This window comes from Pleurodeles waltl, chromosome 12, assembly GCF_031143425.1.
Source record: "Pleurodeles waltl isolate 20211129_DDA chromosome 12, aPleWal1.hap1.20221129, whole genome shotgun sequence".
Taxonomy (NCBI): Eukaryota; Metazoa; Chordata; class Amphibia; order Caudata; family Salamandridae; genus Pleurodeles; species Pleurodeles waltl.
In genome coordinates this window covers 250,273,834-250,287,046 of record NC_090451.1, presented here as the reverse complement: position 1 = coordinate 250,287,046, position 13,213 = coordinate 250,273,834, and the positions used below count along the sequence as shown (strand labels likewise).

At 45.1% G+C, this 13,213-nt stretch overlaps 1 protein-coding gene across 1 annotated transcript in view; it reads right to left on the bottom strand.

Moving 5' to 3' along the window:
* The window catches only part of LONP2 (lon peptidase 2, peroxisomal), an 885,840-nt gene extending 872,967 nt beyond the window's left edge, over positions 1-12,873 (bottom strand). Inside the window, exon 1 of the mRNA XM_069217806.1 lies at positions 12,446-12,873. Within this exon, the coding sequence (XP_069073907.1) occupies positions 12,446-12,681 (236 nt within the window). The 5' untranslated portion in view covers positions 12,682-12,873. The remainder of the gene's footprint in view (positions 1-12,445) is intronic.
* Positions 12,874-13,213: the final 340 nt, after the last annotated feature.

Here is a 13,213-nt window from a genome sequence, read left to right as displayed (position 1 = left end):
ATTACGTTTTGTGGTTAATTCTGTTTATTTTAATTGCATCAGTTTGCCCATTTGGGCTTAATCGGGCCCTTCGTGTTTATAACTTATAAAGGTTATTTCAATTGCATGAATATGCCCACAAGGGCTTCATGGGATACACTCCGATGTTCATATTCATGCAGTTATTTCTTCAGCGTACTGAGACATCAATGAGCAGTTAACGTTCAGAAAACGGGCAAGATGTCACCAGGGTTGAGAGCAGTCCTTGGTAAAGATTTAAATGCAACATATAATCCCACTTATAAAAATAATTTATTGAATGATACGGACTAATGAGTGTGGAACCTTGGTACCGCTGTCCTTCAGGACACAGGGTTTGAGACTATAGAATGCTCTTATGATATATTGAAAATCTCCATTATGAGCTTCGCCGCTTTTAGAATTCAGCTTTAGGTTGGATTTAAATGAACTGTATAAGCCTTTACAGGCAAAAAGACTCTTGGAAAAATCCTAATTATTGAGTGCATTACTATATTGATTGCTCTCACATTATATTTGCAAATGTAAATCATTAGGAAACTTTTCAAAAATACACTTTCAGGTGCATGAGTTGGTCTGTAAATACCATGTCCTGCTTTGAGCTATAGTTTGGTAGGCATGTAAGTGAATACTGAGTGTAAATTAATTTTGGCATCTTGATGGGACAATGAAAAATGTAAAACAAAGGATTTATGTGATAGAAGTATTTTATTAATCCTGCAAATGAAATTTGCAAATTGTGTTTTGTTTTTGTGTAGGTTTTGGCACTAGGCTTTTTACAGTTTATCACATCATCACACGCTGGATTCTTTTAATATACAATGGCGATCTGCTCTCGTCAGTGAACAAGGTCGCAGACTCGACTGAAGCGAGTGTCACAGCAGCACTTTTAACAATGCCGTATTTAGCGACGTAGGAGACGTCGGACCCTTTCTTTCATAAGAAAACTGAGGATTTTGTGATATATATATATATATATATATACACACACACACACACACACACACACACACACACACGAAATGTTCAGTTCGGCATAACCAGCCACATCCACCAAACGGGGTCGGTGCGAGTTATGGGTACCAGCAGCCACTGACTACACCACAAGTAATGTGCTGCGTGTTACATGCCCCAAAAACTTGCACCCCAAGGCTTGTTCTTTGTGAGAGAATTTATTTGCAACGCGTTTCAATCTCAACTGGTATCTTTACAACCAGTATACATCAAATAAGTGCACCACCTTTAAAAACGAATGAAATTCATCACAACAGAACTAGTAGAAATACTTTCGCTCATTCTCTCCAAAAGATAATTGCACCACAATATAGTGAAATGTGTGTGTTTGACCACTGACTTCATGTTGCACCACTCAGCATTTGGCTTAGCTGCCCACCGTTACATCAGTGTTCACCAGTTTCAGACTACATTTTGTATTCAGTTTAGCCTTAGATTCTTTCTGCCTTTGACTTTATCGTAGCATTAGACACCGCTATGCTAAGGGCTGCCCCTAATTTTCCACCTTGTAAACTGTGCATTCTGTCTTGTTATCGTGCTTTTCTCACCAAGGGCTTTGATTGATAAGAATGTACTCAGACGGCAGGGAACGGCCTTGTTTTGACTTGACATCTTGGGATTGTGGCCAACCCCAAACGTGTTATTTTCAAAGTATACTTAAACTAGCCAGCATGTTTGAATCGCAAAATGAGGGTTTTTCCAGAAAGTTCCTTTGGTTTTTTAAGATATAAAAAGACCCAGTGCGACAGGGAGAGTGTCAGTGGCCTCAATCAGGATTTTAGACGTTGAATGTCTGATATATTTCCCATGAGGGTAGAGATCTCTTTCGCAGTCGAACGTGGTCATCGTCTTGCTGGCATGAGAAAGATGAAGCACCTGACAGGCATTTTTAATTCATTATTTGCTTTCCATTATAATATACATACATAATTTTGTTGTGTATTTTGCAGTGGAGAATAATTTTGGTATGCTTTCATTTCATTGTTGTGACTATTTTTTAAACGTGTGCTTTCAAAATGCTAATCTCCTTTTAGGAACCTTGCATAGTGAAATAATAAATGTCTTCTTTGAATTGAGAAGTGCATTCCAGAGATTTTTGTCAGCTCGGCATTAGTGAAAAGCAAAACACACCACCTTTAAAAACTAATGAAATTCATCACAATAGAACTAGTAGAAATACTTTCGCTCATTCTATCCAAAAGAAAGACTACATTTCATGAAAAAATAATGTGTCCCTATTAGATCAAATAACAAAACATATTGTTAAGCAATTATTACCATTTTTTTTTTCATAAGCATAATTTCTCATTCATTACTCGACTCAAAACCACTCATTAAACATCATCAAGAATCAACTTAGTCATAATCACTTTGATGTAATAGGGACAAATTATTATTTCACGAAATGTAGTTTTTCTTTTCTAACCTAGCCCTTGCCGCCTTTGGAAATTACAATGTAGAAGCAGAAGTCGGTGTTTCTACACAGCGCTGGAGCTGACAAAGGATTTTCTAACTCAGCCATCGCCGTTATTAGAAACGGCAATGTCAAGACAGAACTCGGTGTGTCCGCTTAACGTCGGATTCATCGTGGAGAGAAATATCAGCTTAAGATGCTGCTGTATGGCTGTAAGCGACGTCTGGGGTGATTCGAAGGATTTGATGCATCGCTGGTATTTATGTCACGGATGGCAGGGGTTCTGCCCGATTTAGAATGATATAGGATGGCAATGGCTTGATGGTGGGAGTCTGTAGTGAAACATGAGCCCATTAATAAGGAGAGTTTTAGAGATGAATCAGAGTTGTAGTGGTTAACCCTCACAGGTATGGATGAGGCACGCCAAAAATGAGACGATGTTTAATTAAGGAGCAGAGGACATTGTTGAAAATGTAAAGGGAACAAAGAGTGGTGGAGACTCTACAAAAACCTTAAAGCAATATCTGTCCCTTTATGAGAGGTTATTAAAGAAGGAAATTAATTGTTGGTGGGAAGTTACATCCTTGGACAAATATGTTGAAGTTGGCCGTGTGCCCAGGGGATTACGAATATTGATAACACCTACTTATCAAAATCCCAACCCTAAACTGTTGGAGGAATGGTCGGTGTTAATGGCCTCCACCTGCAAAGGCATGCTGTGTCCGTTGCCCAAATATGCAAAATTGGAGCTTGAACAGACGTGAAGAGATCAGCAAGGTGAAAGCAATTTTGGATCAACATCCAGAACAGGAGGAGATTAAGAAATTTTGCTTGGCAATGGAACAGAGGCTAAACAGCTATGAGAAAGAAATTCAAACTAAGACAAACAAGATTACCCCTCAGGTCACATTCTCACTTTTGGGAGGAAATCTGACAATGTGGCCAGGCAATTTAAGCAAGGAGGGGTTTTGAGACAACAGGAGTTAGTGACATCGGAATCAGGATCTGAAATGTATTCAGATTTAGATGACTCACCTAATGTGTGTAATAGAGACCCACTGCCATTGTCCACCATTGATGAGTACCATTTTTTACAACAAAGCAGAGGCCTACAGGGAAAACCATGGCCAGGAGGAAGAGGAAGCAGCAACGGAAAAGGCGGAAAAACAGGAGAGGAGGACAAGCAAGACAAAACAGTATTTGGGAGACAAACAAGACGAACAAAGAAAAAATAATGGGTGAGAATAAACTAACTGTCATCAATATGTCATCACATAAACTAACCAAGGGTGAACAGTCTTTTTCAATGTTAGGTTTGTCATTTTGCCTGGTAGCCAATACGGATTACTGTAAAACCCGTATTGATATTTTCCTTTTCTGCCGTAAACTCAAGTTGTTAAAAACCGTTGCACAGCAAGAAGACAGACCAGGGAGAATTCACACCACTGCCTCCAGTATAGACCACACCTTTGATGAATTACGCCTGAGTGATGTTGAGGGATTGGTGGCTTTACATGATTTGGAGAATGGGGGGTTTACTTTTGAGACAGAAAGGGATTTTTTGGTTTCTATGAACTTAGAGTTGGATAGAACCGGGAGCAATCCTTTTAGACCTAAATCTAAATGTAATCTTAAGACCCCACATGACAGCATAGATAGTTTCCATGAAGTGATAACCAGAGATCTCTTGAGGTTGTGGCAGAAGGCAAACAACCATTTTGCTAAGAATTTGACTGCTTCCCAGAAATTGGCTTTGCAGATATTGTCACAAAATTAGAACTTTGTGATTAAACCTTCTGATAAAGGGGGAAATGCAGTACTATGGGATGTTCAACAATATCTACGGGAGGCTGATAGACGGCTTACAAGATTGAGTGATTATGAGAACTTGTGTGAGAGCTGTAAACATTCTATTTTCCGTTATCATTGTCAGCTCAGTGATTGGAGGGAACAGGGTTTGTTGAGTATCAATGAATTTCAATTTTTTTATGTACAGAAACCAGTGGTTCCATGTTTTTACATGCTCCCTAAAGTACATAAGAACAAAACTAACCCCCCGGTAGACCTATCCTTTCAGCCAATGGCAGTCTCCTAAAGCCTACCTCTATTTTCTTAGATTTCTATCTCCTACTTTATGTCTTAAACTTAATTTCAAACTTTAGGGACAGAGCAGATTTTATATAGAAAATCTTTTGGTCACTATTGATGTGGTATCATTATACACTTGTAATGACAATGAGCTGGGGATTGAAGCACGCTGACACATTTTTCGAGATAAAGCTATTAATTTGTATGACCACACCATGATGTTATTGGATATGCTCGATTTTTGTCTGAGCCAAAATTTATTTTTCTTTAATACAACATGGTACAGGCAGGTAACCAGGAAAGCGATGGGGAGTTGTTTTGCCCCACGTTTTGCAGGTATTTTCATGGGGTGGTGGGAGCAACAACATATTTGGATAGAGGAAAATGAACAGTGGACCAATCACAGAGCACTGTGGATAAGATACATCGATTACATTTTTGTCATATGGGATGGTCCTAAGGGTGGACTGCAGGATTTTTTGTCATTTATCTCACGCAATGATTTGAATCTCTCTTTCACACACTATATACACAATAGTATGATTGACTATCTGCATGTGCATGTAGAGATCAAAAGGGGTAAAGTCCACACTTCTCTTCATCTTAAAGAGACAGCAGGAAATAGTCTGCTACATGCACAAACCCATCACCCAACCAAGCTGAAGTGGAGTATCCCCTATGGGGAGCTCCTTAGGGTCAAACGTAATTGAAACAGCATTGAGGCCTTTGAGAAAGAAGAGGCTGCTATGTTAAGCAGATTTCAGGCAAGAGGCTACCCCAGTAAAGTACTTGCTTCAGCCAAACAGAGAGTGAGCACAGTCTCCAGACAAGATCTTTTTGTGAAAATCCCAAAATTGAAAGTGACGAAGGGAGTGTGAGAATGATTACAACCTATAATGCGGAATCGCATGAAATTAGTAGGAATAATTTCCAAACATTGGCATCTGGTGAAATTGGACGAAGTAATTGGGCGTAAAGTCTCACCCTACCCTTTGATTACTTACAGGAAATCAAGGTCAATCAGAGACATGGTAGTACATATTGAGTTTAAAGGGGACACCATACGTGGTGGTTGGCTATTGGAACAGTTGGGTTTTTACAAATGTGGTAAATGTAAAGCATGCAGGGGCAGCAAGAACATTAAGACTTATTTGCTGCACAATGGACAGAAGCAACAGATTATTAAGTTCATTACATACACCGAGATTTATGTGTCTATGTTCTCACATGCCCATGTGGCTTACATTATGTGGCAGCACCATATTTCCTGTGAAGAAACGTATTTTAGAACATTTGAGAGCAATTAAAAATTGTGATCAGAGTTACCCTGTCACAAGACATTGGCAAGATGTACATTCCCAAAATCCTGATACGCTCTCTTTCTTTGGTATTCATAAAGTGATGACAACTATGCGAGGAGGCGACCGGGAAAGAAAACTTTGAACAGTGGAGTCAGAGAACATTGTACACTTTAACTGTAAGGCCCGATGGGATTAAACTCAGATGAGGAACTTTCTGTGCACAGTGGCTGAGACCCTTCCTTCCGTTCTTTCTTTTCTTTATGCAAAAAGAATTTGGGGTTTCTATTACTTCATCTGATTTGGTTTATTAGATTGGAAATGTATTTATCTCATGAACCAGTGTATTTTTGGGTACAGCGTTTCACTCACTGAATACTGTGGTGAGTGCACTGAAGTTTATTAATTTCGGTGTTGTATTTTTAATTGACTATGAGTAAATATCACATTTACATTGGACAAGGAGGACTACATGGCCACTGGGCCGGATGAACTACTTGGGGAGTTGACAAGTTTTGCTCAAGAGTTTCAAGCATGATGAAGTGATTATGACTAAGCTGATTCTTGATGATTTTAATGAGAAGTTTGGAGATGAGTAATGAATGCGAAATTATGCTTCTGAAAAAAAAATTAAAATAGATTTTGGTAATAATTTCTTAACAATATGTTTTGTTATTTGATGAAATAGGGACAAATTATTTTTTCATTAAATGTAGATTTCTTTTGGAGAGAATGAGTGAAAGTATTTCTACTAGTTCTATTGTGATGAATTTCATTTGTTTTTAAAGGTGGTGGTGCACTTCTTTGATGTACTGGCTGTGAGGATATCAGTTGAGATCGAAACGCGCTGCCAATAAATTATCTCTCACAAAGAACAAGCCTTGGAGTGCGAGTTTTTGGGGCATGCAACAAGTGGCACCTTACTTGTGGTGTGTACATAAAGACATAATGTAGTAGGAAAAAAGACTGGATAAGTGACTGTTCACACCAATAATGACCCTTTTTTTTTGTTTATCTGTGAACTAAAAATTTGCAATTTCTTCATTACTATATATGTATATACTAACAGAAACTTAACAGTGTGCTACTACGGTAAAATGAAGTACCTTGTCAAGCATTACCTATAATGTATTAAAGATTAAAATAAAAAAGTAAAAGAAGGGGCATACTTTAATTTGTGCAGGCTTTATTCCATCAAATTCTGGGGGAGTCCGCTGAGCGGAAGGTACGCATCGATAGAGTTCACAGGGTGGGTCCGCCGAGGCCATCTTCCGCTTCGCCTGCCGACATATTGGCCTGCATCCATGACTTCCCTCTGAAGGAACGCATCCTCTGAGCAGCAAGGGAGCAACACCCTCTGATATTTTGTGGGGACACTTTGCTGCTTTACCAGGACTTGGCCTCTATCATCCTCCAGAAACGGAGAGCCTTTGGACCAATAACCTCCCACTTACGAGAGCATAGGTCCCCTACTCTTGGGGACATCCCTTCTGGTTCATATTCCGATGGGAGGGTAAACTGCACCAATCGCGCTCACTGAAAGAAGCATACAAAGTCCTCCAGCTGGATGACCCCCAGGGCGGGAGTCAAGTTCGCCCACTGCGGACTGCAGGACTAAGAGGCGCACGAGGTGGCAGACGGTTCCGCATGGTGGATTCAGACCGGACAAGGAGACTATAGAGTCTGAAAGGAGAGCGGTCCTGGAGTCACTCGGCAGGGACAGGAAGATGGTCGCTAAGGACATGGGGTGACATCCGTGGGCCTACCAGCACCCACAGTACACTGAATTGTTTAGGGTGCAGGCCCTTTGGAATGAGGCTCGACCTCCGGACTATGCCGGTTTACCCAGTTCTCCTTTCTGGGGCTATTCGATCATGTTGATTCATTATGTTTTGTTTTTCTTGGGGTGGGGGGGACAGGAGCACGACGCTTATGCTTAGTGGCAGCTACTACACAAATGGGACTCTTACACAGACTACGTTCCCCCAGCGGCAGGCGGGACGCAGCAGGACTCGCCCCGGAGACATTTCGCCCGGCACTGCTTTCCTTCTACCTTCCCCATGTCACTGAAACTAATCACACTTAATGTCAAGGGGTTGAACAATCCGATCAAGCGTAGAGCGATCATCTCATACCTCAAGCACTCAGGCGTGGACATATGTCTCCTTCAGGAGACCCGACTAGTTCCCCCAGACAAACACAGGATGCGGTCTAGAACCTTTCCTAAGCAACACTTCTCCTCCAGTGGGAGAAAATTTGCAGGGGTCGCGATCCTGGTGTCGCGTTCTTTCAAGGGGAGGGTGGGCGACAAGGTTGCGGAGGTACGGGGACGTCTCTTGGCCTACAGGATCCACATTGGGGGGACCCAGATGGTGGTGGCGTCTATCTATGATCCCAAAGAGGGTCAGGAGAGATTCATCCTTGGGGCCCTCGCAGAGGAGATGGCTAACCAAGATAGACAGGTGCTTATTGGGGGCAACTTCAATATAGTTCTCCATCAGGACTGGTACAGATCCGCCTCACGCTATGGGGGGACGGGGGCCATGCGCGCGAGGGGCCTGGAGGGTTTGGAGGGGTGGGGGCTTAGAGACCTGTGGAGGGAAAGACACCCCAACACTAGGGACTACACCTGTTACTCACACGCTCATAAGATCTCTGCAGCAGATAAACTCAGACGTGAGAAAAGAGCTCAACTGCAGCAGCAGGTGACGAAGCTCGAAACAATACACAAGAGGACGGGGGCCCGAGGGTCTGGAGACAACGTAACGCAGCCCGGCTACAGCTTGCGGGGATCGACTTGGGCAGGGCAGAATACGCGGCCCTACGCTTGCGACACTCCTATTATGTGGGTGTCAATAGATGCGCCCGCCTCTTGGCCAACAGACTTAGGGCTCAGCACCAGAGGGCAGAGGTGATATCAATTAGACTCCCATGGGGGCCACTGGTCACGAGCGATACACAGATCTCCTCGGCCTTCCGTGACTTTTATCGGGACCTATACTCGGCACAGCGGGCCGACCCAGGGCCATCGCTCCACTATTTGGAACAGGCCTGCACGGCTAAACTGACACTGGAAGAGGCCGCCCCTCTTGAGACCCCCATCCCACTGGAAGAGGTCATTTCGGCAATAGCTTGACTTGAGGCCTCGAAGTCCCCTGGGCCGGATGGATTTTCCAGAGCCTTCTACAAGGCGTTTTGTCCCAGCTTGGCTCCCATCTTGACCCAACTCTTTAACAACATCAGGGGACCGGGGGACATGCCGCCATCTATGCTGGACGCGGCCATAGTGGTCATCACGAAACCCAGAAAGGACCAGGAAGAGTGTGGCTCCTACAGGCCTATATCGCTACTAAATGTCGATTTTAAGCTCCTGATGGGCATCCTCGCAAACCGTCTGAACCCACTGATGCCTGGCCTTTCGGACCCCGAACAGGCGGGCTTTATCCTGGGCCGATAATGTGGAGACAGCACGAAACATCTCCTACACACGGTGGACAAGGCACAAAGTGGGGCTGCTTTCAATGTTGCTTAGCATAGACACCGAAAAGACGTTTGACTGTGTCCAGTGGTCACACCTCCATCCTACGCATGGACACTTCAGCCTGTGAACTTTATTTCGGGCCTGGATAGCGGGGGCCTACAGCAAGCCGAGGGCCTCGGTCAGGGTCAACGGGGTGTCAAACGCTCCTTTCTCTGTGGGTCACAGGACCCGACAGGGGTGCGGCTGTCCCTCCTGCTCTTCGCTCTATACATGGAAACTTTTGCACAGAGTGTGTGGGATAGACAGGAGGTTACCGGGGTCAGATTCGGAGGGGAAGTGTACATGATCGCGCTCTACGCAGATGACATGGTGACACTCGACAACCCGTTAGGGCTATTCCGGTCTTTCTAGAGGAGGTGGAGGCTTTCGGAGCGGTGTCGGGCTTCTGGGTGAATCTCTCAAAGTTTTGGGCACTTGACCTTGCACTGCCAGGGGAGACGCTGGACGAGCTGACGCAGCACTATCCCTTTCAATGGGAGGAGCGCTCCGTCCCTTACCTGGGCCTCCGGGTAGCCCGAACGGTGACGGAGACTGACTCTATCAACTACCAGCTCCTCCTGCAGGGGGTCAGAGCCGACCTCATGGAGTGGAGACGCTATCCCATCTTGTGGAGTGGCAGAATAGCAGCCATTAAAATGTCGATCCTCCCCAAGGCCCTCTTCCTTTTTCAGACACTGCTGAAGGAACCTCCGCGTGGCTCCCTTCAGACACTGCAGAGAGAAATTAACCGCTTTATATGAGGCGGTAGGGGGGGGGGCTAGAATGGCTGGCACCCTGGCGGTTCAGGCCACGGTGAGGGGGGGGCCTGGGAGTTCCTGATGTGCAACAGTATTGTAGAGCCACACAGCTCTGATACCTGGTGGAGTAGTCCAGATCAGAATCGGACAAACGCTGGTTATTCATGGATCGGGCGGTGGCGGGCACTCCTTTGTGGGGGGGCCCGTTTCCCCCCCGCCATCATAGTCCAGGGGGTTTATATTTGTCCCCTGTCACCAGAGTCACAATGAAGGGGTGGGACCAGGCAAATCGTGCGGGAACCCAGACTTTTCCCCGGGCCTGGACTGCCGCACCTACCGGGACTGGACAACCTCTGGCCGACATTCGGTCGGTCATCTGTTCAACGAGCGGGGCATCCTTCCATTTGAAGACCTTAGAAGGTCCCAGTCTCTCCCTGAGACGGAGAGAATGCGTTACCTCCAGATTAGGCACTGGGTAATGCACACTTTGATCAGGGAGAAGGCCTGCCATCCCCTCACAGAGTACGAAAAATGGTTGTTGACCAGGAAAAACAGACAAACACATAATATCGGCGCTGTATGATCTACTACAGCGCCCGGTTCCAATTCCTAGCATCCCGGGCCAGACTCTTTGGGAGGCTGACCTGGGGAGATCCTTGACACCAGATGGGAGGCGATTTACTACAGGGCACACCACACAGCGTGCTGTGCCACGAGCATGGAGACTGTGATAAAGATAGCCACTTATTGGTATCTTACCCCGGCTAGTCTCCACCAAATTGACCTCACACAGTCACCTCTCTGCTGGAGGGGATGCGACGCTATGGGCACACTGACCAACTTACTATGGGAGTGTCCGGGGCTGGCTGGGTACTGGGATGGGGTCCTACATGACATTGACACTCACATGAACATCCAACTTCCACGCTTTCCGGCCTATATTCTACTGGGTCTTCCGAACCCCCTGACATTCCCGCTCAAGTCCATCTGGGGCCGACAGATAGGCCGAGCATTGGGGGTAGCTCTCCAAAATATACTGACTCACTGGGGAACATCTCGGATTACTACGCAGCTGGGGTGGTTATAGAGACTATGGCTGATCCTGGGGATGGAGAGGATCACCTTATCTCTTTCATTGCAAGGGGACTCCTATAGAGAGTGATGGCACCCATTTCTGACTTTGCTTTCTGGCGAGTTTAGGGAACTAACAGGTCCCAAGTTCTTGCGACTTCTTCGACTACAGGAATAGAGGTCCCTTTGACGCGTGAGCGGGCGGACGGGGATCCTTGTGATTCCAACTCCTATCCGATGGACATGACTGCTGGTTAGTGCTCCCTAGGAGGGGAGGGGTGTGGGGTTGGATCCGGCCTGTTGCCAGGTTCTTGTTGGGGATTGTTGGGTGCTGCGACGCCCTTCTGTGCCTTTATCCCTTTTCCCCGTTTCCCTTTTTTTAAGTCCTAACTTTCAATAAAGAAATTTGAACAATAAAATAAAAAAGTATGTTTACAAAAAGTAAAGGACAAAGGGGCCAGTGATCAGACTATCTTAGTGAGAGATGAAATTATCTGGTTTAAGAGGTGGATGGAATAGTGTTGTGTTGCTTCTGGGTTATGACGATGAGATTCATGAGCAGGAACGAAGAGAGCTGTGGTTACTTCTGTAGAAATGCATTTATGAAAGGTAAACATAGCCTAAATTTTGGAATTTCAGTATGTGCTCTTTGTAGGATACACTTGTAAGAAAACAGTTTTTTGACACCAACTATGCCAAAATAAATATGGTATCTAAAAATGGGTAGCGTGCAATATAGCACTATATTGCCATCTTGAAGTTCTGGGTGACAGAATGCTTTATGTCACAAGAAACGGTAGATGCAATACTGGACCATATTACATAGTTACCTGTTATGCATCCATTACATATATATATATATATATATATATATATATATATATATATATATATATATATATACTAAACATGTCACCAAACTCAGTGAAAATTAAGAATGAACAATGCACCTGGGCTGAGTAAACGCTACAGGATCACAGAAACAACTAAAGCAACGGTTTCCCTGAAATCATACTCTTAAAAGCTTCCAACCTGTAGAGGTGATCGACGTTTATTAATAATATACTATTAAAAGGTACTTACAGTGACATGAAGTCGCTTTTATCTGTTTAGGAGCAGGCGCAGGGTGCTTGTGTAACAAAAGAGGCAATAGGTTGGTAAACTAGGCAAAAGGGCCAGTGTATGAGAGAATGAGACTTTCTCACATATGTAGTTGGCGAAGTGAGCTAACAGTTTGCGAGGGAGTGTGGGTCTGGTTAGTTACCTGTGCAGCTGCGGCAGCTCCTCGCCATCTCCTTCAGGCTCACTACCTGGGATCACCCCGATAATGGTGCTGCGGAGGGAGGTGCCTTTCAGCAAACGGTTTCGCACCACCTGCAAATTCCGTGGTGTGTGTGCACTAGTTCGCATGGTGGAACCAGGCAGCAGTACACGCTCATGACTCAGCAGCAGGGGTAAACGGCTGGGAATCTGGATTGCAGTGCCATTACCAGGAGCCATACCGAAGCCTTATAATGGTGGAAGAAAGAAAAAGAGCCTACGACCCCTGCGGCCAACCTAACAAGATTCTGAAGTACAGACACCAACTGTCCGTTACTTTAAATGGACCATGTGGGAACTCTGAATCATGCCAGTCGTCCACAGTTGATCTTTAACGCGTATCATACGACCAAAGTTGCCGTACTTCCGGGTAGCTTAATACAGTATTGCTAAATGCTGATTGGTCGTGGAGTCCGCACGTGTCTCTGTGCGACTGCGAGCCGTCCTCTTACGGTCGACGTTGCCGCCCATCCTGGAGGGAGCGTGACCTAGCCGGGGCGACCGCGTGTGGGGAGTTAGACGGAGTGGGCGGCGACCCTAAGTTTCTTATCGGCTTGGGCTGCCAGGCTAGGCTGCTGCTGTCTGCCGTTCTGGATGAGAAGTCGGGAAGACGAGAGCAGAGGGAAGCCGCCATGCGGAAGATGTGCAGAGAATAGTGGGAGAAGAGCAGAGAAGGACCCTCCCTCAGGGGGTGAAAGGGAGCCATGCAATC